Source organism: Triticum urartu, chromosome 2A (genome assembly GCF_056163025.1).
Source record: "Triticum urartu cultivar PI428250 chromosome 2A, HENAU_Tu73, whole genome shotgun sequence".
Taxonomy (NCBI): Eukaryota; Viridiplantae; Streptophyta; class Magnoliopsida; order Poales; family Poaceae; genus Triticum; species Triticum urartu.
Window position 1 is genome coordinate 77,942,737 of NC_141874.1, and position 24,630 is coordinate 77,967,366.

The 24,630-nt window shown below is 48.9% G+C and overlaps 2 protein-coding genes across 2 annotated transcripts; one reads left to right on the forward strand and one right to left on the reverse strand.

Moving 5' to 3' along the window:
- Positions 1–1,691: 1,691 nt before the first annotated feature.
- LOC125535758 (protein GAMETE EXPRESSED 1) lies at positions 1,692–5,173 on the forward strand. The gene is made up of 6 exons (XM_048698833.2): positions 1,692–3,180; positions 3,255–3,969; positions 4,067–4,253; positions 4,344–4,506; positions 4,597–4,673; positions 4,788–5,173. Exons 1-6 carry the CDS (start codon positions 2,450–2,452, stop codon positions 5,027–5,029), a joined length of 2,115 nt encoding a protein of 704 aa, XP_048554790.2. The 5' UTR covers positions 1,692–2,449; the 3' UTR covers positions 5,030–5,173.
- Positions 5,174–5,326: 153 nt separating this feature from the next.
- LOC125535759 (putative serine/threonine-protein kinase At1g54610) lies at positions 5,327–11,420 on the reverse strand. The gene is made up of 7 exons (XM_048698835.2): positions 10,941–11,420; positions 10,541–10,825; positions 10,116–10,433; positions 8,762–8,989; positions 8,116–8,216; positions 6,092–6,209; positions 5,327–5,968 (listed from the first exon to the last, which is right to left on the reverse strand). The coding sequence occupies exons 1-7, from the start codon at positions 11,307–11,309 to the stop codon at positions 5,687–5,689; spliced, it is 1,701 nt and encodes a 566-aa protein (XP_048554792.1). The 5' UTR covers positions 11,310–11,420; the 3' UTR covers positions 5,327–5,686.
- Between the last annotated feature and the right edge of the window lie 13,210 nt (positions 11,421–24,630).

The window sequence follows — 24,630 nt, forward strand, 5'->3', positions numbered from 1 at the left end:
ACGCCCACCGGGCGCAAGGTGTTCGGCGATTTGCCTGCCTCGGCGATGGACTCGGATGACGAGGAAGCGCTCGCCGCGCTGCTGGAGGAGGAAGCCGAGGCCGACGTTCAGGAAGAAGAGCATCTCATGGTGCTCGCCGCCCTCGCCCAGCTGCTGGCGAGCAATGAAAAGCCGCGGCGAGGTGGCTCGGCGCCGGGGAGGGTGAAAGCAAAGAACCGGCATCGTTTCGAAGGCTACTGCATGCTCTAATCCGACTACTTCACCGATGCTCCACTTCACGGCGAGAAAACATTTCGACGCCGTTATCGGATGAGCCGAAAGCTCTTCCTCGGGATTGTGAATTCCATCCGGGAGTTCGACAACTACTTCAAGTGCAAGATGGATTGCACTGGCGCACTTGGATTCACCTCCATCCAGAAGTGCACGACAGCGATGAGGATGCTTGCATACGGAGCTCCTGGTGATTCATTCGACGACTATGGGCGCATGGCCGAGTCCACCAGCATAGAGTGTTTCTACAAGTTCTGTCGGGCAGTGGTGGCAGTGTTTGGACCGTAATACTTGAGAACACCCAATGCGGAAGACACTGCTCGGATCCTAGCACAGAATGCAGCAAGAGGATTTCCTGGGATGCTTGGAAGTATCGACTGCATGCATTGGAAATGGAAGAATTGCCCATTTTCTTGGCAGGGGATGTACAAAGGCGGTTGCAGTGTGGTACTTGAGGCGGTGGCCACACGGGGCCTCTGGATTTGGCACTCCTTCTTTGGTATGTCAGGAACTCACAATGACATCAACGTGCTGCAGTGCTCTCCTGTCTTTGCCAAGCTTGTTGAAGGTCATTCTCCTTTGGTGAACTTCGAGATCAATGGGCGGCACTACAACAAGGGGTACTATCTAGCTGATGGCATCTATCCCAGATGGTCGACATTTGTGAAGACGATCTCAAACCATGTGCCAGGAGGCAAGAACGCCTGGTTTGCGAAGGTTCAGGAGGCTTGCAGGAAGATTGTCGAGCGGGCATTTGGTGTGCTCCAATCTCGATTTGCTGTTGTCCGGTACCCCGCTCAGACCTGGTCGAAAGATCAAATGTGAGAGATTATGACTTGCTGTGTCATCTTGCACAACATGATAATCGAGAGCGAGCAAGAAGACCTAGTGTTTGAGACTGAACCATACTACAGGCAGGGTCCTCTAGTCGAAGTTGATCCCCAGCTACCAGCAATCTGGACTGCCTATCTCAGTATGCGTCAGGAGATCCGAGACCCACAGGTGCATCATCAACTGCAGCAAGATCTGATAGAGCATCTATGGAGGCTCAAGGGCGACGCCGGGCGCTACGTGTGATGAAATATGAGTTTTTATTTGTTGAACTATATAATTTGTATTGAACTATTTGTTGTTGTACTATTTTGTTGTAGTATTTGATATTTCTGTGATAAAATATGTGATAAAAAAATTTATGTGCATAATTGAACGCCAAACAACGGCGAGCCACACCGAATATGGGCCTATTGTCGCCCATATGGGCTCTTTATTCACTAAGATGAGGCTGAAAAGTGTGCCAATTTCAACGCCTGAGGGCGACGACTGAGCGCGAAACCGCCCCCGGCGCCGATTGTATCGCCGGCTCGTCAGGGGGCGATTTTTATGCGTCCTGGGAAGCGAATGGCTAGAGATGCTCTTACATGTGTGAAAATTCAAAGTCAAGAAAAAAGAATCGCTCGAACCGACTCGCCTTCCTGTCTTGCCGCGAACGAAACGATCAAGGACGCGGAACCGCCATCGGCCAGGGCATCCATAAATACGGCCCGGGGCTGACGGCTCATTCGTTTTCCCCCTCGCCTTCTTCTTCCTTCTCCGCTCCGATCCGCCGCCCACTCTCATCTCATCTCCGGGCAGACACGAGGGATCGCCGGCAGGAGACGGTTCAGTTCGAGCTCGAGGCCGCGGCAGCTCGTTCGTGCCAACGTACGTGCCGGATGCCGTAACTGGTTTCTGTTCCGTACTACGTTACTGCTCTGTTTCTTGCTTCCTTGCATGATCGTGATGCAGAGCAGCAGAGGAGCCATGAACCGCGCGTTTTAGCCTTTTCTGAGCCCGCAAATCACGCCTGGTCGCCGCCGCCGCCGACTGGTCGGACGGGCAGAGAGAAGCACCGCCGGAGAAGAAGAAGAAGAAGAAGAAGCTGGATCTGGGAGAAGGGATCAGGAGCACCGCAAAATGAAATTCCACCGCTAATTATAACCTAACTAAAAAGAATCTGTTTAACTTCTGGATTCAGGGTTTGCTTTGCTCAAGCAAGATTTACATCTTTCGACGCATCAGTTCCTTCCCCTCTTTGCAGTTGATTCGTTTGCTCTGTGAGTAATGCATGCGACGGAGATGAACGTCACGACCAATTACTGCTTACTACTGCTGCTAGTGCAGGCATGCGTCTGTGTCACTGATGATTCACGGCTTGGATGGAACGGGCTTCAAAACTTGCCTGCTTTGGTCTATGCAAATGCAGCTCCGTTTAATCACAAGTTTACAGCGCGTCTGTTTTGTTTGCGTCGATCGAAACAGTAATAATCTTAACAAAAATTCGCAGTGCAGGCCTGAACATCACACTCCCAAAATCATTCAGAGTTCCAATCCATCCAGACTGGTACATTTCGAGATGAGAAGCACAGTCCATCCTCTTCTTGTTGTGGTGGCGGTGGCGGTGATGATCCTGTCGCCGTCGCTGTGCCCCGCAGCCACTGCATGGGGCATCTTCTCCTCCTCCCCTAAACCCACGGGCCAGACCGTCGCCGCGCCAACGCTGCCGGACGACGGCGGCGACGGCGGCGGCAGGATGGTGGTCGACTTCTCGATGGAAGGCGGCGGCGGCGGACCGAGGGGCGTGGAGCTGCTGGACGGCGCGCGGCGCAGGATCGCCGGCCCGGCCTCCTGCTGGGGCGAGGCGTACCGCGGCCTCTTCGCCAGCTGCGCCCACATCATGGCCGACAAGGAGCGCCAGTCGAGGCTCGCGTGGCGCCTCAGCGCCTGCTACCAGCAGGACTCCGGCCGCCCGCCGCTGCCGCCCTGCGACGACCGCTCGCGCATGGTGCACTGCCGCAAGCGCCTCTCCGAGCACGAGGAGAAGGTCTTCCTCGAGTTCTTCCTCGAGACCAACACCCTCTGCCACCAGCTCCAGTACGCAATCATATCCAATCCGCCATGATCGTCTTCTTCCTCTTCTTCTTGATTGATTTGTGAATCGTGCGCAGGGCGGAAGCGTTCAAGCAGAGCACGGAGCGGCTGGTGAACGACCTGACCCGGGCGGCAGCGGCGGCGAGCGAGAAGCTGTCGGCGATCGAGGAGAGGTCGGACCAGATCATGCAGGAGTCGAGCAAGCTCCAGGGCTCCATGTCGTCGATCGTGTCGCAGACCGAGAACCTGGCCGCCGCGTCCGACAACCTCAAATCCCGGATCGGCGACGTGCTGGCGCAGTCGGCGGCCATAGCCGAGCAGTCGAGGCAGATCGCGGCGGCGCAGGCGGGGCTGAGGGAAGGGCAGGAGGAGATGCGGGGCCGGATCGACGCCGGCATGGCGCGGGTGGAGGAGGAGTACGCGCGGCTGGGCGAGGAGATGGTGAGGCTGAAGGAGGAGGCGGCGGGGATCGAGCGGGAGGTCAGGGCCGTCGGCGACGCCATGGCGGCGCGGATGGAGGGCCTGCAGCGCACCGCGGAGGAGATCGGGACCGCCGCCGGGCAGTCGCTGGAGAACCAGCGGGAGCTGCTGGAGGGGCAGGCGAACGCGACGCGGGCGCTCGGGGAGCTCCACGGCTTCCTGAGCCGGGCGCTGGAGGAGAGCAGGGAGGCGATGCAGAGGCTGGCGCGGTTCGGGCGGCAGCAGCAGGAGGAGCTGCTGTCCCGGCAGGAGCAGCTCCGGCGCGCCCACGACCTCCTCATGCGCAACTCGGAGTCGATCCTCCAGGCCCAGGTCTTCTTCTCCCTCCTCTGGTCTGGTACTCTGGTTTGCAAGACGTGCTGAACCGCCATTGATCCGGAGCTCGATCGGTCGATGCGCATGCATGCAGGAGGAGTTCAGCGCGAAGCAGGCCAGCATCTTCGCGGCGCTGGACAAGCTCTACGTGCTCCACAACGCCATCCTCGTGGAGTCGCGCTTCATCAAGGCCTTCGTCTTCTACAGCTGCGTCGTCTTCCTCCTCTACCTCCTCACCAGCGCCAAGCAGACCTTCGCCATTAGAGGCCAGCTCTACTTCGGTAACACACATCTTCTGCAGACTCCGATCATCGTTTCCTTCGCTCCATCGGATCATTTCTTCATGCGTTTCTTGGATTTGACCAAACCAGGTCTGTGCATCACGCTCGTGGTGGAGGTCGCGCTCATCAGGCTGGGGGGCGCCGACGACGACCTCAGCAGGCCGTTCTGGGTCGTGTCCAAGGTGCTGCTGCTCCGGTCGGCGTTCCTCGCCGCCGCCGCCGCCCAGATCCTGCACGCCATCTTCGCCTTCAAGTACGGCAGCCCGTGGAATCCCGATCTTGAACCGCAGCGTCACAGTACCAGTACGTTGATCTCATCTGATTTTCCATTTTTATGCTGCAGGGATTACGAGGTGCTGAACCATGAGCTGCTCCAGACGCTGGTGGAGAAAGTCCGGGCGATCGAAGACAACGCCGCCGGTGAGCTTTTCATCCGCCGTCCCTTGCCCGCCAACTGGTGTTTGGATTTTGGAACGTAATGCTGGCGCCGAATCTGAACTACTAGTAAGTACTTATCATCATCCTCTGGTCCAGGAGACAAGATGTGTCCATGGGGGACAGGCAGTGATGATGAAAGTAGCCTCAGCGACTACTCGTGGGTCTTCGACGAGCTGCAGGACGACGTCGACAGCGAAGTCGACCCGGACTTCGTGCTCCGGGAAGATGACATCTGCAGGAAGGGCCACGGTTTCCGGGAAGAAATCGGCGAAAACTCACTCTCAGCGCCGATCGCCATGAGGAGATACAACCTTCGGGCACGCATTACCCCACGGTGACAGGCACGGAAGTAGAACATATATGTGCAGAAATATTGCCCGAAGTTGAAATTGTTAAATGTCAGCATTTTGCTGAAGAACTGAAGGACAATGCGACAACTTTTTTATAAACTAATGTCCAAGTTGTCTGAATCTACAACTTGTGAAGTCATAAAGGGAAAACAAAAAGCTTGGACAAAACATCAGATTAAAGAAATATTCAATCTAACATGAAACATAACTCGAGAAATATTCAATCTAACAATGAAACATAACTTGAGAAATATTCAATCTAACAATGAAACATAACTTAAGAAGTGTCCAATCTAACATGAAATATAACTGCAGTAAGAGTTAACAGTAAGTTGCAGTGGCATGCCAAGTAGACCTAAAAGTTCCATTACTCACTCAAACGAATCTAACATGACATATAGCTGCTTGTAACAAATGAAAAAGGACAACCTAATGTACAGAATTCGACTAACTGAGCTCCCTCTCTCCCATCTATACACTGCGGTTTGAAAAGAATCCGTACATGGAATGAATTCATGGATCTTGAAAAAATTCATCGCTGCTTGCCTTGGTCGTATAATCAGATCTCCCCAGCTTCCAGGAACTGTTGCTGAGTAAATTGTCCGTATTGAAGAATTTCTTATGCACCAAATATCACATAATGTATCACCGAGCACGGGCAGTTGATGGTTGTTTCGAAGAGCGTCCGGACTTGTGTTTCCGTTTCTGGTTGCCCCCAGGAGGGTCCACCAGCGGTCCAGACCAAGTAGGCACGGCGGTCTTGTCGTACGGAAATACGGTACTGAATGAAGACGGGTCTGGGGGCTCAAATGTAGGTTCCATGTGATTCGAACAACCCAACGGATAGCCGAGTGCACCATCTTGATGTGGTGGAGGGAACTTTTCGCTCTTGCTCTTCGCATTTGCATGCGTTATTAGCCTTCTTTTCTGTAGAAGGGTAAAGTTGAGTCCAGATTAGCATTTGCAACAGCGGACATGGCAAGCAGAAAAAAAGGCTCATGCAGAAATGAGAAACTGTAACTGGTAGGGAACCAAGATAACTTGACATACGTCGATATTTGCTTGAAGTTCAGCATTTGCCTCTGGTGCTGGAACAGCCCTTGGCCGATCCCGCGTCCTTGTCTTCCTAGCTCCATCACCATTAGGTCTACTACCAGCAGCTCTTAAACTGTTTTTCATCCAATGAATAAGCCAGTAAGCAATTTATACAGTGCAAAAGCTCAAGCTTATATCAGCCAATGAACAAGGTCAAGAGGTGGAGAAATAGAAGATATTTACAAATATTTTCGGAAAGAAGCTTTAAATATACACCAGAAAGGTGAGACAAATTGTTATATGACAGCATGACTCATGATGATGTCTAAGCAATTATTCCCAACAAGCTCCCAGGAATACAGGAATCTTGGCAGTTGGCACGATAGTCGAGACTTACTTTTTAGTACTACAAATAAGTATACGGCTAGCACCCACTGAAGTTACCTTTTGAATTAAAGAAATGTTATTTTTCTTCCTTATATCCTGCTGTGCTGTACAGTGTTGTCAAGTTATGCTTTCCTGTTATCAAGTTCATCGCAGCATTCTGCAGAAGTAGGCTCCTACGGCAAACTAGATTTTAGAATACTCCTGTAACTGTATTCCTAACTCTACTCTATAACTTCCAACAATTTCTTCGGCACTCTTTTCTCTACTATCTTATATAAATTGGAGTTTCTCTACTACTATCTTATAATTGGAGTTGGTGGTGGTAGAGACGAGTTCACCTCCCAACTCCATCCCAATCCACCTCATCCATCCAGGGCCTACCAGATCCCTTCTGTCCAACAAGCCACCCTGTCACTCATGTTTTGCATAGTAAAGTACTCCCTCGGTTCCAAAATAGATGACTCAACTTTGTACTAAAGTTAGTACAAAATTGAGTCATCTATTTTGGAACGGAGGGAGTATTTTATAAGTACATGACATTACATTATTCTTTTTCGCGGCATGAACCAGCCAGTCAATCCACCAGAGGATTTTCTTCCTGCAGCGGCTCCTCCCCAATCCGCATGCTTCGACTGCTACTCCAAATTTCCATTGTCCTAACTTTCAAATTTCAAAATCCAACCACGGGTATGCCGCTGCAAATCTTACCATGGTGCTCCCATGGTCACTGTGGTTACGCAAGTGCAGCGTTGCCTGCTTGATTGAATTTCTTTTCTCCACATTGTTGCAAGTGCAAGTGCAATTATTTTTGTGGTTCCATAGCAACGCACGGGCGAATGCTAGTTTGTTTCAACGGCCCATCTATGCCATATGACTCTGACTGTGCATGCTTTCTAAAACCACTACGGCCCTGTTTGGTAGCAAAGTATTTTCTAAGTTTTCTGTGAATACTATAGTTTTTTTGATTATCACAGTTTTATTTACAGTGAGCTGTTTGATTGCCCCTAAAAACTGTGGTTTTAATACTACAATATCGGCAAAACTGCAGTTTTTTCTCTGCATAAAAAAAAGAACTCAAGACCTCTTTTTTTAAAACTGAGCAACCGAAAAGAACAATGCAATGCGTCTAGCTTGGCTGTGCGGTTGTAGTTTGTGCAGCTTTATGACATGGTGAAGTTGCTGCCGGGTGCCCTCTTTGGTAACCTACAAGCCCTGAGCGTTGGTGTTCAGTGGAGGTCACTTTGTGCTATCTTCCGTTCTTATGCATCCAGATGGCAACGACTAGCTAGCTAGAAAAATGGCTGCTCTATTGCTGTGTACATGGCCGTTCTTAGTCTGGTCAGGCATGCAACTACGCTGGTAAACTGAATTGTTCGCTAGCTAGCATTTTTAAGTCGCTGCACCAAACAGGTTCTCAGTATCGTGAATACTCTGAAATATTATGTTGTGTCAAAACCACGGTATTTGATACCTACAGGATAAATTACTGTAGTTTTTTGATACTTTGGTTTTTACAATACTTTACATGTTTACATTTCTATGTTGTGAAGAGCTTAATGACATTTTAGAGCATCCACAAAGATAAGGCAAACGCAAATGCAGAAAATCAACACAAGTTTCTAAGGGAAGGAAGGAGTGTTAGGATGACAAACCGTCTAGCTTCTTCATCTCTTCGTTTTGCATCCATCTCTTTGCTTGGTGGGTATTGGGGCAGACTTGATGGATCACAAGCACGAGGTTCCGTTTTAAAGAACTGTGTTGGTAGTGTAAATAGATGTAAGTTATCAAATACGGTGTAACAACAAGGAGCAGCAATGTAGATACTTCATAAAAAATTAATTAAATAACTAGCCCTCTACCAAAGTGTTGGCAAAAAACTTAAATTATATCAAAATTAGAATTCGGGTTCTGTCTTACAAATACCATGTTAAATATCAGAATCACATGATAAACTCTAGACAAATTTCGAGCATAATTTCATGGACCTATATGAACCTAAAAGTTGAAACTCTGAACAGAGGAAAAACAAGATGCGGTGATCTCAATGAGATTCCAATGAATTGGATTCAACTCTAACATCAAGAGGGCATATAACTAATCAAATATCAATATTGCAAGTTTAAACGGATACAGAAGACGCAATAATCTAATTTATTGACGCGGCGCATTGAAGTTCCATCTATTGCATGACTAATTTATTTGTCATCCTTGTGTCAATATCCAACGAGTTGAGAATTTCATTCTTGTTACCAATTCACATCAAATAGGAAAAGAATGGTAAATACTCAGAAAACTTACATCACTATTTAATGCATCAGTTGCTGTTAAACGATCGGCAGGATCAATTGATAGGAGTGTTTCAATCAGCCGAAGTGCTGATTGCGGGAAATCTTTGAATGTCTCTGCTATTCGCCTTTTGTACGGCTGCTGGGGCTTAAATATGGTTGCATGAGGCAGCTTTGATTTTTTCCAATATTCTTCAGCGGGGGATCCGCATAGCTTAAATATTTTATGCAACTGTTCTACCTGAAAAGAAGACATGATTAAAAAACATTGTAAGTATACAATTAAAATAATGTGGGGATAAAGTATTACTATATCACTTAAAAGTGTAACACAAATAGAATTGAAGTATTCATGACAGATATGAACTGCAAACATGCAACAAAGTATTAGGCACTGATTCGGTATGCTTTAGCAACAACAACAACAACAACAACAACAAAGCCTTTAGTCCCAAACAAGTTGGGGTAGGCTAGAGGTGAAACTCATAAGATCTCGCAACCAACTCATGGCTCTGGCACATGATAGCAAGCTTCCACGCACCCCTGTCCATAGCTAGCTCTTTGGTGATACCCCTGTCCACACATATTCGGTATGCTTTAGCATTTCCACTAAACTTTCTGAGACAAACTCACACATATGATTTTCAAGTATGCAGTCTAAATATTTGCAAAGATACTGGTAGCCAAAATTTCAACTCCATTCTTGTCCAAAATGACAGCTTTTATAGGACCAAAGGGCATATATGATAAAAGAGTAAAGGTTATAACAAAGTAATAAGAGCTAGAATAATCTTTAACATTTACTCCAGTGGTTTTTATAGCAGTGATAACATAAAAATTGTTCTTCACCATGTTCTATGTTGCCACATTTCGAGGAAAACTGTTATGCCCGATGACCAATAAAGAACAGGGGCGTACCCAGGTTCAACTACCCGGATGCACAGGACACGGGTGCAAGATTGTTTTCTTGGTAATTTTTGTGTATAGTATAGTGTGTGACACCACATTTTTGGATGGGAAATATGTGTGGTTTTACACTGAGACACCGGGTCAATTTCTCTCTGGGTCCGCCCCTGATAAAGAACAACATAATATGTGTGGTTTTACAGTGAGACACCGGGTCAATTTCTCTCTGGGTCGGCCCCTGATAAAGAACAACATTTGGAAGTAGTGCTTATTCTATCTGAACATGCTCTAAATTGTATATCATTTTCATCAGCAAGGCCATCTTGCACGAGACCTGCCTTAAAATGTTAACAAGGTTTGCATGGAATGGTTGACAAGCTATGAACAACCAGCAAAATCACACTTGACAGAATCAACTTTAGTAACATTTGTGGGAAAAAGGCAAGTGTTCCATAGCTAACCTCGGTCCGTCCCGGCATAATAGGCTTCCCAGCCAGCAGCTCGGCAAGGATACATCCGGCACTCCACAAGTCCACGCCCACTCCATAATCTGTAGCACCCAACAGCAGCTCTGGTGGCCGGTACCAGAGTGTCACCACGCGACTGGTCATCGGTTGCTTATGGTTCGGGTCGAAGAACGACGCCAGACCAAAGTCCCCAATCTTGAGCACACCGTCGTCATCCAAGAGCAGATTCGAGCCCTTGATGTCACGGTGCAGCACTCCCTGGTTGTGGCAGTGCTCCAACCCTGACAGCAGCTGATGCACATAGCACTTGACCTGCGGGGCATAAACACCTCGGTCAGACTCGATTAGCTACACCACAGCACACTCTAAGTAATATAATTTGTCACTATGTGGCTGCTCCAGCTAAGTGGGATCTTGACCTGGGGCAGTGTGAACTTGATGTCGGGGCTGGCGGCGAGGCCGGCGAGGTCGTGGACCATGTAGTCGAAGACGAGGTAGAGGCTGCAGGACATGCGGGAGGTGACGAGGCCGTAGAGCTTCATGACGTTGGGGTGGTCGAGGCGGCGGAGGATGAGGATCTCCCGGGCCATGAACCGCACGCTCTCGGGCTCCAGGTTGTCGAACCGCACCTTCTTGAGCGCCACGATCTTGCCGCTCAGCGAGTCCCGCGCCTTGTACACATTGCTGTACGTCCCCTGCCCGATCTGAAACACCGCCGGACTCGCTCGTCAGACCCAAAACAAAACAAAAAAAAAACACGAAATTCCTCCGGCGGGCGCTGCTGCCGCGGCACGGATCACGGGGGAGCGGGGGGCGCACCTTGTCGATCTTCTCGAAGGTGTCGGCGCGGCGCGGGGTCCAGCCGTTGATGGCCTCGCCGGCGACGGCGGAGAGCCAGGCGGGCCAGCCAGCGGCGACCTGCTCGCCGCGCGCCTTGTTGGCGAAGCTGCCGCCGAGGCGCACCTCCGGCCCGTGCCGCGACGACCGGGACCGCCGCTCCCGCTTCACCGGCGCGGCGACGGCGACGGCGGCCTTCTCGCCAGCCTGCTGCCCCTCCCCCGCTGCCCCCGCGGCCGCAGCGGCGGCATCGGGGGCGGCCCCCTCCTGCTTCGGCGGGGGGTTCCGGCGGCGGGCGGCGTCGGGGCTGGGGGTGGAGGCGGCGGAGGGGCGGCCGTGCACGCAGCCCATGGGGACGGACGGACGGGTCCTCACCGGAGACGGCGCATGCGGGCGGGCGGGCGGTGTCGCCGGGAGGCCGCGCGCGATCCGGGGGGGGAGTGGCGCCGGGGTCGAGGGGGGGTGGGGGGTGGTGGGGGTGGGGAGTAGTAAAGTCGGGGGCGCCTGGCTGCCTGCGAGTGAGGGGAACGGGAACGGAACGGAGCTGGTGGCGGTGGGGATGGAGGAGTGGAACCCAACCGGCTCTGCTTCTGGTTTTGGTTTGACTCGGACGGGTCTGCTCCTGCACCTGCGCCTGTGTCTCTCTGGATGGATGTTTCCTGCGCCCGTGTCACGTTCCTGTCCTACAGAACCGCCACAACGCCGTAGCCCCCATGCAGGATAGTTATAAGACCAACTCCACCGCGCGACCCAAACAGAGTCTGATTTGAACAGATTTTGTCTCTTTGAGACGACGACAATACGTTTGTCCATATCCGTATTTGTCCGTTGAGTCATGGACGTGCCCAGCGCGCAGCCGTACCCCAAATCATGTCCGGAGTGGACGTGATTAAAAAACAAAAAAAAACTTAAATAAAATGCTTAAAAAGTAAATAAACGCACTTAAAAAAACTTAAAACATATATAAAGTTCACGGCTACAAAACGGCCTAGTTTCATGCCGCACTTAAACGGTCCAGTTTCATAACTAACATAAAAACAAAATTAAAAAAAAAGCCGCCCGCGCTACTGTCGCGCCCGTCCATACCCTGGCCGTCGTCGTCGCCATCTTCAGTGGCCGCCGGTGTCGTCGTCGCTGCAGAGATCGACGTAGTCCGGCGGCGTTCAGAGATGGGGCGGCGGTCCGCGATGCACGGGGGCGGCGGGCTAGAAGGTGGCCGGTGCCTGCACCACCTCCTCCCGAGGCGAGGCGTCGGGCTCCGGCGACCGCGACAGCTTGGGGCAAGTTGCCCCCCACGGCAGCCGCCATCTGCTCCGCTGTGCAGGACCAGCTCCACCCCTGGCCAACCAGGCCCGGGTGGAAGGCGGCCACCGGCGGCTCCTCCGTCACCTCCTCCTTCGACAGCATCTGCAACTCGGGGATGGCGACGTCGCCGGCCGCAGACATGGCCACCGTCTCCTCGAGGGCCGGCCATTTGCGCTCATCGTGCGTGTGCATGGAGTCCTCCATGACACGCGCCATGAGCCGGGCCTCTTCCTCCACTGTCATGCGAGGAGGTGGAGGTGGCGACGGAGATGGGGAAGGCGACGGCGTGGACGTCAGGCCGCGCACCCGCGTCCGCCCGTGCACCTCCCGACGTGGCCGTCGTGGCCCCGACACCGTGCTGGCGAAGTAGGACGCGCGCCGCACGTCGTGCTCGTCCTGGAGCCAAGTGTCTCACGGAACGGAGTCGGGGGCGTACCTCTCGTCGTTGAATAGGTCGTCGGTGAGGAGGCGGCGGCGGCGCTTGATCTCATCGCGCCGGGCACGGCCGCTCGCTGGCACCGGCAGGATGGGACCCGATCCGCGGAGAGGTGCCAGTTGTTAGGAAGGTGCACGTCGCTCCATGAGACCGGCGTCCTCGTCTCCCAGTACAAAAAGGACGGCGATCCTTCGTTGTGCGGATGACAGGTGGGGTCATCCGCCCGTGCGCATTTATGTTGGCGGGTGGGAGGTAGGTAGCCGCCTGCCACGCGGACCCGACGCGGACGTTCGCTGTCTGCCGCGACCCAAATCCAGCGCAAGTTTACGCTTGAAATGGGTCGGACTGGACACAAAACGGACCAGATGGGTCCGGGCCGTCGCGCGCTGGCCCGTCTCATTTGTCCGTTTTACCCCAAACGGACGGGACCGGACAAAATGGGGTTGCGAGATGGAGTTGGTCTAAGGAAGAGAAAAATGCTCCCTCAAAGAAAAGAAAGAGGAAAATGCATAGTAACAAAAATAAGTTGACAAATACTCACTCTGTCTCATAATGTAAGACGTTTTTTGACAATTGGACGAAGGGAGTAAAATGTAGCAGTATTTGATTATTCGTTTGCGTTTCTTTTCCTCTTCTCGCGATTTCGTTTGTTTTTTACCGCCTTGGATCCGGATGGCATTTTTCGTGATGTTGACGTGTCCTTGAGAAGGGCATGTCGACCGGTAATCGGTGTGCAGACGGTTATATTTTGTTTGCAGAGGGGGTATAAATGTTATGGAAGTATGTTCATGATACGTCTTGTTTTGTAGTAGTAGTTTCTTTTCTTTATAGCATGTCGAACTTAGAATGCTCAGTACAATTTCAAAAAGGGCTTACAATTTCTTTATAGCATGACGTATCCTCGAGAAGGGCATGGTGATATTTCATGGTGTACGCGCGGTGTATGTACATCTGCGGTTGTAGACGTCAACGTACAAGATAAATGCCCACATACCCTTGACTGCGAGAGGGTTCTCGGTGAAAGCGATGGCAAATTCAGACTTAGTAGTCGCTATAGGTTGTGTGCATGGATCCGTCATGTTTTTCATGAATAAACTATGTGACGGTGATACGGTATAGATGATGACTCATTTGCAAATTTATGTTTTGGGGGAAGAAATCTTTTCGTCGAAAGGTCAAGAATTTTTGTTCTCATGTAAAATTCCCTCTGGATCCATTTAATGAAATCATAACCATGTTAAATTCTTGAAATGATCCCCACCCATGCTGAGCCATATACATTTTTCTATCATGGGATGATTGCTTCCTCCTTTTTGGATTTTTGCTTCTCCTTTTAAGGTATGTGTGGCAGCGCAATCAGGCGGTGTCGCCCGGAACAGAGGAAGGGGGGCGATTCCAAGGCGGCGGGAGGGGGTGAGGCGAGGGAAGGGGAGGGGGAGGTGATAGTGTTAGAAGTAGTAAAGTTGTGCTTGGCAACCTGCGAGTGAGTGAAAGCGGGACAGAGCAAAGATGGTGGGGTGGAGGAGTGGAACCCAACTAGTTTTGACTCCGACGTGACAAGTCTGCTCCTGCATCTAAATCTTTCGTGGATGTTTTTTGTGCATGTGACACATTCCTGTCCTACAAAACCACCACAACTCATGTAGGATAGTCAAGGAAGAAGAAAATTATATTAATAAGATAGTTGAATATATCAATATTGATCATTATTTTGTGTTTTCTCTTGACGGCTATTTCAGGTTGTACTGCATCGGATCCAAAGTATAAGTTTTTCGTGAAAATGACATACTCTTCGGAAAGGTATGTCCGCGAGTAATCCCTGAGTGAACGTATTGTCTTGAATGAAAATAATTCCACATGATAAAAGGATACTCGTGATAAACGCACTAGTATGAATTTGATAGTTTGGGCGCAATTAATTTGATTACGGATGATCAAACTTGGGAAACGTCTGCATAATATACAGTTGTGAAGGACTTTTTTGAGCGAAAGTCGTCAAAGAAAGCTCTGACGGTGAGAAATTACGGACTTAATTTTCAGATCAGACGTAGTATAATATATAAAAAATAGACAAAATGGTATTCGATGTGTATGTACATAGTACTAGGCGTCAACGTACACAATAAATGCACACATACGCTTGACTATGAGAGGGTTCTCATCGAAACCGATGGCACGTTGAGACTTGGTCGCCATAGGGTGCGCATGGGCCAGAGACGACGCCAAAAATATTTTATGGATGACTCCGTGACCAGTAGTGATCAGTAGAGATAACGACACATTTGTAAATTTATTATGTTTTCGGTGAAGACAATTTTGCATCGAATGGTCAAGGAATTTTCTCATGTAAATTTTCCTCCTAATCCACTTAATAAAACCACATGCATGCGTAAATTCCTGAACCCAACCGTCCTTGTTAGACCATAGTATAGTAATATAGTATAATTTTCTATCGTGCATGATTGCTGGCTCCTTTTTGGATTTTTGCTTCCCCTTTTGAGGATCTTGTGATATTCTTTTCCCTTTTTTCTAGGGAGACTTGTCCAGCCAACAATAAGCCAAAGGCTGGATAATAATGAAATGGAAAAAATAGCATAAAGGCCTATTGCTTGCAATTTATATTAGGTTGCGGAGATCACGCTAGGGAGGAGGCAATAAGGCATTAGGATTAGGGTGATGCATTCCGGGCTTTTAGGTGTAGCCGAAAGCCAAAAATGCTTTAAGCCTTTAACAGCCTTACATACAATAATAAACAAGTAAAAACATCCACTTGTGCTTAGCAGGAGCTTGACTGCACACGTCGTTCTCGCCCGGCATTTCATACGCTTTTCTGCACATTGTCAACATGAACAACGGGAAATGGACAAGAACCACGTATGTACTATCCTAATCCAACTTGGCACGTAATGGAGTACTTGACAGATACATATACTGTTTTCTTTCCAATAGAAAATTGGAAATTGGAAAGTAGCAGTAGATGCCGAATTGACCTGACAGCAAAATCCTTGGCAGTGGCTTGGATTGTGCTCCTTCCATGCCACGATGTAGCACGCCTAAATTTTTTGAGATTAACTTTGACAATAAATTAGACTAATAGTACATAAATTATTTTACTGAAAAATTATACCTTTGAAAACTTCTTTCGAATATGAATTCAAAGGTATTTGTCATGCTCTCGCCGCAGTCATCCATGTTGTTTAAATTTTTGGTCAAAGTTAAATCTCAAAATACGTGAGCACACTATATTATGAAATGGAGGAAGTGGTAATAGTAGCCATTTGTAGGACGGGCTTAGAGTGAACGACGACGGCGACCCGTAGCAGAATGCTCTATCTGTCTCTCTCTCAAATTACACTACTACTACCTCCGTCTTGGCTTATTGATTCTCTTCGTATTTTGTGTCAAAATTTAATCATAAATTTAACTAACAAAATATTCATGTATATCATAAAAAATTATACTACTTATTGTGACATGCATGGAAATTTTGTTAATTAAATTCATAGTCAAAATTTGGCATAAAATACCAAGGTGACCAAGTAGTACTGTTCATCTCTGAAACTGTCCGTGTGTGGATCCCAAAGAAGTGAAGTCGTCCAGAAATGAAGGAAGGAAGAGTTGCCTCGGGAGGGAGGAAGATGTATGCACTGGACACCACTGGTAGTACTACTAGCTTCCTTGAGTTGAGTTGGGGCTTGGAGTTGGAGTACGGAGCCAACCCTTAGAGCATCTATAGCAGATTTCTTACAAACGCGGAAACTGTAAAATCCGGCGACTATACGAGTTTGGCCATTTTTTGGGCCAAACCAGAGCCCGTATAGTCGTTGAACCCGTAAAAGATTTTACGGTGGCTCGCAAGCTCCCCCCGCACGTGGTATATCTACGGGTTTGGGGCGACTATACGGGGCGAAACCCTTCCGCCGCTGCGACTTCCTAATCCCCTCTCCCATTTTTCGCCACCGGTAAGCTAAATTCGTCGTCGCTCCCACCATGTGGCGCAGGATGTGGAGCTCGGGCCGCCGCTCCGGTGGTAGCGACAACCCCGAGCGACAACGGTGTGTTAGAGCGGACGACGCAAGGAAGTGAGCCGCGAAGAAGTACACAAACCGCTGCCTAGAGTCGCCGCTGTCGCTCCTCCGCCGCGAGACGGAGGAGTACGACCGCAGGCAGACGCGTCAGCCCTACGGCGCGGGCAGCTCCTCTGCCGGGAGGTTGAGCTCCCGTACGCCACTCCTCATGCCGATGAAAAGGGAGTCGGAGGAGCTCCCGCCGCTCCGGGTGGTGAAGAGGGAGCCAGAGGAGCCGGTGCGGCCCGGCAGTAGCGTCATCGGCCCGGAGGATTTCCTCCCCCCAAATGAGGCGGACATCTTCGAATGGGCCATCGTCGCGCGCAGTACGCGGGAGGAGGAGGAGATGGAGCACCGCCGTCGAACTCTAGGCGAGCTCGACAACGTCTTCCTTGAACAGGGACTCACCAAGGCGTAGGACTTCGACGCCAACCTCGAGGGATGGCGCCGTGAAGCCAAGGCGCGATACGACATCTACGTCGACCTCGTCTCCTCCTCCGATGACAACTGAACTCCTCCGCCGCTGCAGCGTCGCCACTGCAGTGTCGCCGCCACCGAATGGCTTTGGTGAGCCAAATTTTGGCAGTAGGGTCTACGGTGACTGCCGCTCCTTCGATCTACTTTGTATAAAAATGCTATGTATGATATACGTATGATGACCAGATACTATGAACGTTGCTAGTTCTACTGAAGTAGTTCGATTTCTACCACGAAGTTCAGATTTCAAAAATTTACAGGTTCATTTGATGTTTCTGTTCTATCAACACTGTTTTCGGCCCGCATCCAACGCATTCTGCGATTTACAGGTCCGCGTTTTAAGAGATGCTCTTAACGACGCGGGACAGCGATGCCCCTTCTGCCGGAAATCGGCTTGGATCCTCTTCTCTTCTGCTCAGCTGTACACTGTTCGTTTGTACTACTACTAGTAAGAGCATTACTAGTAGTACCCCTAAACTCTCAAACCTTAAAAATAACCGCTTTTTTCTGGATTGCAATAAAAAAAATGTAAAGACTAGAATTCCTAAACCCTCAAACCCTAAAAAAGAGTAAGGGTCCAACCCTCAAACTCAATTCCAATATGTAGAAGTGAGGGTTGGAGAGGGGCACTTGACCCCAACCTGCACTCCCTTCCCCCGTCGCGCGGGAGGGAAATTTCCCGTCCCCAACCTCCCGCCTCCTCCCTCCCAAGCCGCTGGCCGTCGCCCGCCGCCAATCCGGCCGGCCCCCGCCTCCCCTCGACGCACGCTGGCCGTCGCCGGCTGCGCCACACTTCCCGTCGCCGGATCCGCCGTTCCCCGCCGCCTCCCGCCCCGCGCCCCGGCCCCCAGCCGCCCCGCCCCCGGCCTCCCACCCCGCCTCCTCTCTTCCACCTCCCCCAGCCGCCGCGCCCCGCCCCCCGGCCGCCCGCCTCAGCCGTCGTTCCCCGCCCCCCCCAGCCGCCTCCCGCCCCCAGCGGCCTCCCGTCCCCCCAGCGGCCCCCCGCCCCCCAGCAGCCCGAGGCAGGCCGGCCTCAGGCCTCCTCGAGCTCTCCTAGCCGCCGCGCCAGAGGCCAGGCGAGCCAGAGGCAGCCGCGCCGCCGCCCCGAGCTCCTCGCAAGTATGCCTCCTTTTCTTTCTTTTTATTTTATTTTTTCCTTTCTGATTCATTGTTGGCACTCACAATTTATTGTTTGTTGTATTGTGTAGATGGAGGTGAACAACGACGCCATGGACTCGTTGTCCGATTCGTCGGGTTGGTCGTCATCCGACGATTCGGACATCGGCGAGTTGTTGCAAGACGACGACGTCGAGATGATGAGCCTCCTCATCGACGTGCAATCGTTTGAAAACCACGTGAAGCTGATGGATCAGAGGAGAGGGTCGAAGATGGGGCGAGTCACCATCTACCGGAACCGCGCTCTCGGACACGAGCATTTGATGGAAGACTACTTCACGGAGGTACCTACATACCCTCCTCGTCTCTTCCGCAGAAGGTATCGAATGCGGCGTAGTTTGTTTGTGAAGATTGTCACCGGTTGTGAGGCCGCCTCCTATTACTTTAAACGTCGTAGATCCGCCGCTGGTATCATGGGGTTTAGTGCATATCAAAAGATATCGGCGGCAATGCGGGTACTCGCTTATGGCATACCCGCGGATTATACCGACGAGTATCTTTGCATTGGGCAAGATACAACCACGGAGTCAGTCCGTAGGTTTGCCAAGTTGGTCATCCAGTTGTACGGTGAGCAGTATCTTCGGGCACCAAACGAGGAAGATACAAATAGATTAATGGAAATGAATGAAAAAAGGGGATGGCCGGGGATGCTAGGTAGTCTTGATTGCATGCATTGGAGGTGGAAAAATTGCCCAAAGGCATGGCACAGAATGTATTGCGGTAAAAGCCGTGATGCTACCATTGTGCTTGAGGCCGTAGCATCTCAGGACACATGGATTTGGCATGCATTCTTTGGGTTGCCGGGAACACTCAATGATATCAATATCCTCAATAGATCTCCTTTGTTCAAAAGATTAATTTCTGGGGATGCTCCACAATGCAACTACAAAATCATGGACAATGAGTACTCAATGGGATACTATCTCACCGATGGCATCTATTCCGAATGGGCAACTCTTGTGAAGTCCATCAAGGAGAAAAATGGGGTGCCCTTAACAAGAAAAGAGGCTCATTTCACCAAGGCACAAGAGGCAGCCCGCAAGGATATTGAGAGAGCTTTCGGTGTTTTGCAAGCAAGGTTTGCCATAGTTCGTGGTCCAGCTCGGTTTTGAGACAAAAAACCTTGGTGAACATCATGAAATGTTGTGTGATTCTACACAACATGATCCTAGAGGATGAGAGAGGGTTAAACCTCCCTTGTTTCTATGACAATGTTGGTACCCGTGTGCAACCGGAAAGAAACCCTTCTCGCATACACGCTTTTCTTCAAGCACATCGTGAGATTGAGGATGCAACCACTCATGGTCGGCTCCGGAATGATCTAGTAGAGCACCACTGGCAGTTGGATGGGCGGCGCATTGGCTCATGATGTATCTTTGTTTTACTTTTCTATGTCCTATTTGATTCGAACAATTAGTGTAATTTGCTCAAACATTGTTGTAATAATTTGAATGATTATTGTTTTATTCGGTGTTGTAATAATAACTAGAATGATTATTGTTTTATGTCAAATGTGATGGAATTTGTGATATGTCATATGATGAAATGTGTGATATATGAAATGACAGTTTTAAAGGTTGGGATTGAGGCAAAGACTAGAACCCTCAAATCCAATCCTTAAAGCAGTTTAAGGGTTGGGTTAAGGGTTGGGTTTGAGGGTTCTAGTCTTTGCCCCTGTTTTTCAACCCTTAAAAATGTCAAAAACTGGCACTTTTCAACCCTTAAAACTGCTATAAGGGTTTGAGGGTTCTACTAGTAATGCTCTAACTGATACTACTGCCAACAAGAATCAGCAATGCCTGAATCCAAGAAGAGTCTGTCTATTACTAGTAGTGTTCATTTTCAGAACAAAAGGAAAAAGAAGATAGAAGCCTCCGTCTGAAAAGTGAAAACTACTTGCCCCTGAGCCATGTCGAGAAAAGAAGCATGCTCCATAAACCATGGATTGCCATGCAATTTTTTTAATTTTCTTTAAATGGATGATTGTTCAGTACTATCATGAGCCGTGTTATTTTTTCTTTTCTTTTTTGGCTGACCTGTATGAATGAGTGAATGAATGAATAATGGTCCTTTCTCCCTCTCATTTTCTCGGTTTCCACACGGGATTAATGAAGGTATGTGAATGTGGCGAGGAGACATGTTCAGCCGAGTGTGCAGCGGGCGGCGTCCTCGGCCGGTGCGCCGCTTCAATGGCGGAGGCAGCGAGAGGTCGTCCGCCTTGAGCCATCTTCAATGCGGAGCGACGCGCTCTACAGTGGCATTAATACGGGCAGCTGGCGCCTGTTAGGAGCGTTAGAAGCGGGCTTGGGAATTTTGTCTTTGGTTTACGGGAGAAATCGCGTCCGTTCCGCTCCACGAACCGATACATGTTGGCGTTGGATGACTCCCATGATTCGGACTGCGTGGTCCGAACGGTTGCAGGAGATTTACGAGTCTGCCTTAGAGATGCCCTAAAAAGTATTCCCTCCGTTTCTAAATATTTGTCTTTCTAGACATTTCAAATGGCTACCATTTACGGATGTATGTAGACAAATTTTAAAGTATAGATTCACTCATTTTGCTTTGTATGTAGTCACTTGTTAAAAATATTTAGAAAGACGAATATTTAAGAACGGAAAGAGTAGTAGTCTCGAGTAGCAAAATTGACCTGACAGCAAAATTCTTGCCGGTGGCTTGGAATGTAGCACCCGTTTCCATTTGTAGGACGGGCTCGGGGTGAACGGCGACGGCGACAGGCAGCAGCATGCTCTCTCCATCTCTCTCAAAATATTGTTCATCCCTTTCTCTGAAACCTCTCTCAAAATATTGTTCATCCCTTTCTCTGAAACTATGTGAGCGTGCGGATCCCAAAGAAGCCCATCCAGAAAAAAAGAAAGGAAGAGGAAGAGTTGCCTTGGAAGAGAGGAAGATGTCTGCACTGGACACCACTGGTAGAGGCTTGAAGTACGGAGCCAACCCTTGACGACGGGGGGACAGCGACGCCCCCTCCGCCGGAAATCGGCTTGGATCCTCTTCTCTTCTGCTCACCCGTGCAGTGTTTGTAGTACTACTAGTAATAGTAACCGGCACTGTACTACCAGCAAGAAGCAGTTCCTGAATCCAAGGAGTAGGAGCGCTTATTCTTCAGAAGGAAAAGGAGAAAATAGAAGCCTCTGCCTGAAAACACTTGCCCCTGTGCCGAGTTAAGAAAAGAAGTACTCCCTTCGTTTCACCATGTAGTGCGCATAGATTTTCTGAGAATTCATCTTTATACTTTGACCAAGTTTATAGAGCAAAGCATGTACTCGGTGATCTAAAACGTCTTATATTAGCTGATAGAGAAATATCTTATTATATACTACTACATCATAAGACGTTTTTTTTCATATTATATATATTTCATATCATAGTTATAAATAGTTTTAGTATAAAATAAAATTGGTCAAAATTACTAGTAGTAAAGTTTGACTTTTCAGAAAATCTACATGCACTACATTATGAAACAGAGGGATCGTCATGCAAAAAAAATTAAAAAAAATTGAATACTGACACGTATGAATGATGATTCAGTAGCACCATCATGAGCCGTGTTAGGATTATTTTTTCCCCTGACAAGCATGAATGAGTGAGTGAATGAATGAACGATGGTCCTCTCTCCCTCTCTCTCACTGGGGCATATCCTGTGGCACCTTGAATGATGATGGCCACCTCACACTGGCAAGTGGCGAGGAGGAGGGGGATCCAAGGACTGAGTGTGAGAGGAACCGCACAGTGACTGCCACAACGGACCCACACAGACTCATCACTCCCTCTCCCTCTCTTTAAGTTTGATTCTGATCTCCTCTGCCCATAGTTGACCGACTGACTATTCATCAGGGGAGGAGAAGAAAAGGATCGAGTCCCCGTCCCCGACTGCTGCAGCGCAGTGAGTGAACGATTCTCCGGGGCACTCGTTCCTCTTGTCATCTGGTGCGCGGACAGATTCAGTCTCAGTTTCAGTTACGCTCCACTGACGCAGTAGCATGTACTAGGACTAGGTGCTAGCTATGGTTAGTTCTTAGTTGTACGCCTGCATCATGGATTGGTTCACTGGTTGCTGCAAGAGGTTCAGGTAGATTATCTGCCTGAACTGAACCATGCAGTGATGCTGCTTTTGACTTTCTAGGATCTAGTGCCTTTTCCTATCACTGGTCTAGGTCAATCTCTGGCTGATTGGGGGTGTTGATCTTAAAATATAATGGCGGCAGGTTAGTGCTACATTTGAGTTTGACTGACTGTTAGCAAGCCCCCCAAAGTGGTTTTCTTATCTCTGGCTGATTGAGAGTGTTGATTTTAGAATATAAAGTTAGAGGTGATGCACGCAGCAAAAAAGAATTGGCTGGCGGCGGCAGCAGGTCACCGTTACATCTGACTGACTATGAATCACCAGGCCCTGAAAGTATTTTAATCACCCATGGTTTGTGATCCAAACAATGCGACATTAGAGGTGATGCATGCATTGCATGCAACAAAAAAGAATGTCCAGTTGAGTCTAGTCTCCAACCCTGCACAGCAGGTGCTGATCGAACCTGCTCTAGATAGTGGATACAATGAACAAAAATGGCAATTAACGACAGATAGATATACTATTAGTTACTACTCCCTCCGTTCCAAAATAGATGACTCCACTTTGTACTACAGAATGAACATAACAGATTGCTATAGCAGAATGACACAGCGCCGCCGGCATCAACCGCTGGAGGCTCCTCGCCGTAATTGGATTTCTTCTTCTTTGACTTCTTTCTCCTGCTCGCCATCCTGTTGAGCTGCCTCTGCAGTAGGTTCTTCCTCTTGGTTTTTCCTCTTCTTTGAAGCCACTTCTGACCTCTTTGGGTTCCTCCCTCTCCCTCTCTTTAAGTTTGATTTTGATCCAAGGAGTGAGTGTGAGAGGAACCGCACAGTGACTGACACAATGGGTCCACACAGACTCATCACTCCCGCTCCCTCTCTTTAAGTTTAATTTTGATCTTCTCTGTCTATAGTTGACCGACTGACTATTCATCAGGGTCGAAGAAAGAAAAAAAATCCAGTCCCAAAAGTGTGTGGACAGATTCAGTTTCAGTTTCAGTTTCAGTTATACACTCCACTGACGCAGTGGCATGTACCACTAGGTGCTACGGAAAGACCGTCTATTTGTTTGTTTACCAGGTTCAACACGAAATCATAAATAAGCTTGACCGATGCATTTGGAGCTATGGTTAGTTGTGCGCTTGCATCATGGATTGGTTCATTGGTTGCTGCAGCTGCTTAGATCAAGGCCTCCTTTGGTTTTGGTTTGTAGGAAATTTTATGAATTCTATAAGATAGGATTTACAAAGAAAAAAATTCTTTTGAAGCCCTTTGGTTTGTAGGAATGGATTTCTATTCCTATTTAAGATACGAATCAATCCTTCACATTTTGGAGAGAAAAAAAAACATTAGCTTAGACTAAATGAAAAAAAATTATATCCTATATATGCTCAAATGACAATCTTTTTTCTCCATAGGAATTAAGATGCATGTCATCTCATTTCTTATGATTTTTCTATTCCTATAACATTCCTATCTTATGAACCAAAAGAGGGGGAGCTCAGGTAGATTATCAACCTGAACCATGCAGTGATGCTCCTTTTGACTTTCCGGGGATCCGGTGGTTTTTCTTAGTTATCACTGGTCTAGGTCAATCTCTGGCTGGCTGATTAGAGACGTTGATCTTAAAATATAGGGGCGGCAGGTTACAGATACATTTGACTGACTGTTAGCGAGCCCCAAAAGTGTTTTTCTTATCACCGGTTTTGGTCAATCTCTTGCTGATCAGGAGTGTTATCTTATCTTAAAATATAAAATCAGAGGTGATGCATGCAACAAAATAGAATTGGCTGGCGGCAGCAGGTCACCGTTACATCTGACTGACTATTTCGTACTCCCTCCGTTCCAAAATAGATGAACGGAGGGAGTAATTATCAAGCCCTGAAAGTATTTTAATCACCTATGGTTTGTGATCCAAACAATGCGACATTAGAGGTGATGCATGCATGCAGCAAAAAAAGAATGTCCAGTTGAGGCTATTTTCAACCCTGCACAGCAGTGGCGGAGCTTGAGATGAAATTATGGGGGGGCATGGGCTGAAGGGGGGGCAAACATGATTGCTTTAGGCTGAATTTAGTCGAAAATTAGACTAAATATTAAGGCATATTTGCATGTTTTCCTATGA

What these genes read in the sequence shown, in the direction of transcription:
- LOC125535759 (XM_048698835.2), bottom strand. Translation starts at nt 11,309, where the DNA reads ATGGGCTGCGTGCACGGCCGCCCCTCCGCCGCCTCCACCCCCAGCCCC. An exon ending in TCAAGTTCACACTGCCCCAG is followed by an intron (nt 10,434 to 10,540) that starts GTCAAGATCCCA and finishes TATGCCCCGCAG; the next exon opens with GTCAAGTGCTATGTGCATCA. An exon ending in AACTTCAAGCAAATATCGAC is followed by an intron (nt 5,969 to 6,091) that starts GTATGTCAAGTT and finishes ACCCTTCTACAG; the next exon opens with AAAAGAAGGCTAATAACGCA.
- LOC125535758 (XM_048698833.2), top strand. Translation starts at nt 2,450, where the DNA reads ATGATTCACGGCTTGGATGGAACGGGCTTCAAAACTTGCCTGCTTTGG. An exon ending in AGTCGATCCTCCAGGCCCAG is followed by an intron (nt 3,970 to 4,066) that starts GTCTTCTTCTCC and finishes GCATGCATGCAG; the next exon opens with GAGGAGTTCAGCGCGAAGCA. An exon ending in CACGCCATCTTCGCCTTCAA is followed by an intron (nt 4,507 to 4,596) that starts GTACGGCAGCCC and finishes TTTATGCTGCAG; the next exon opens with GGATTACGAGGTGCTGAACC.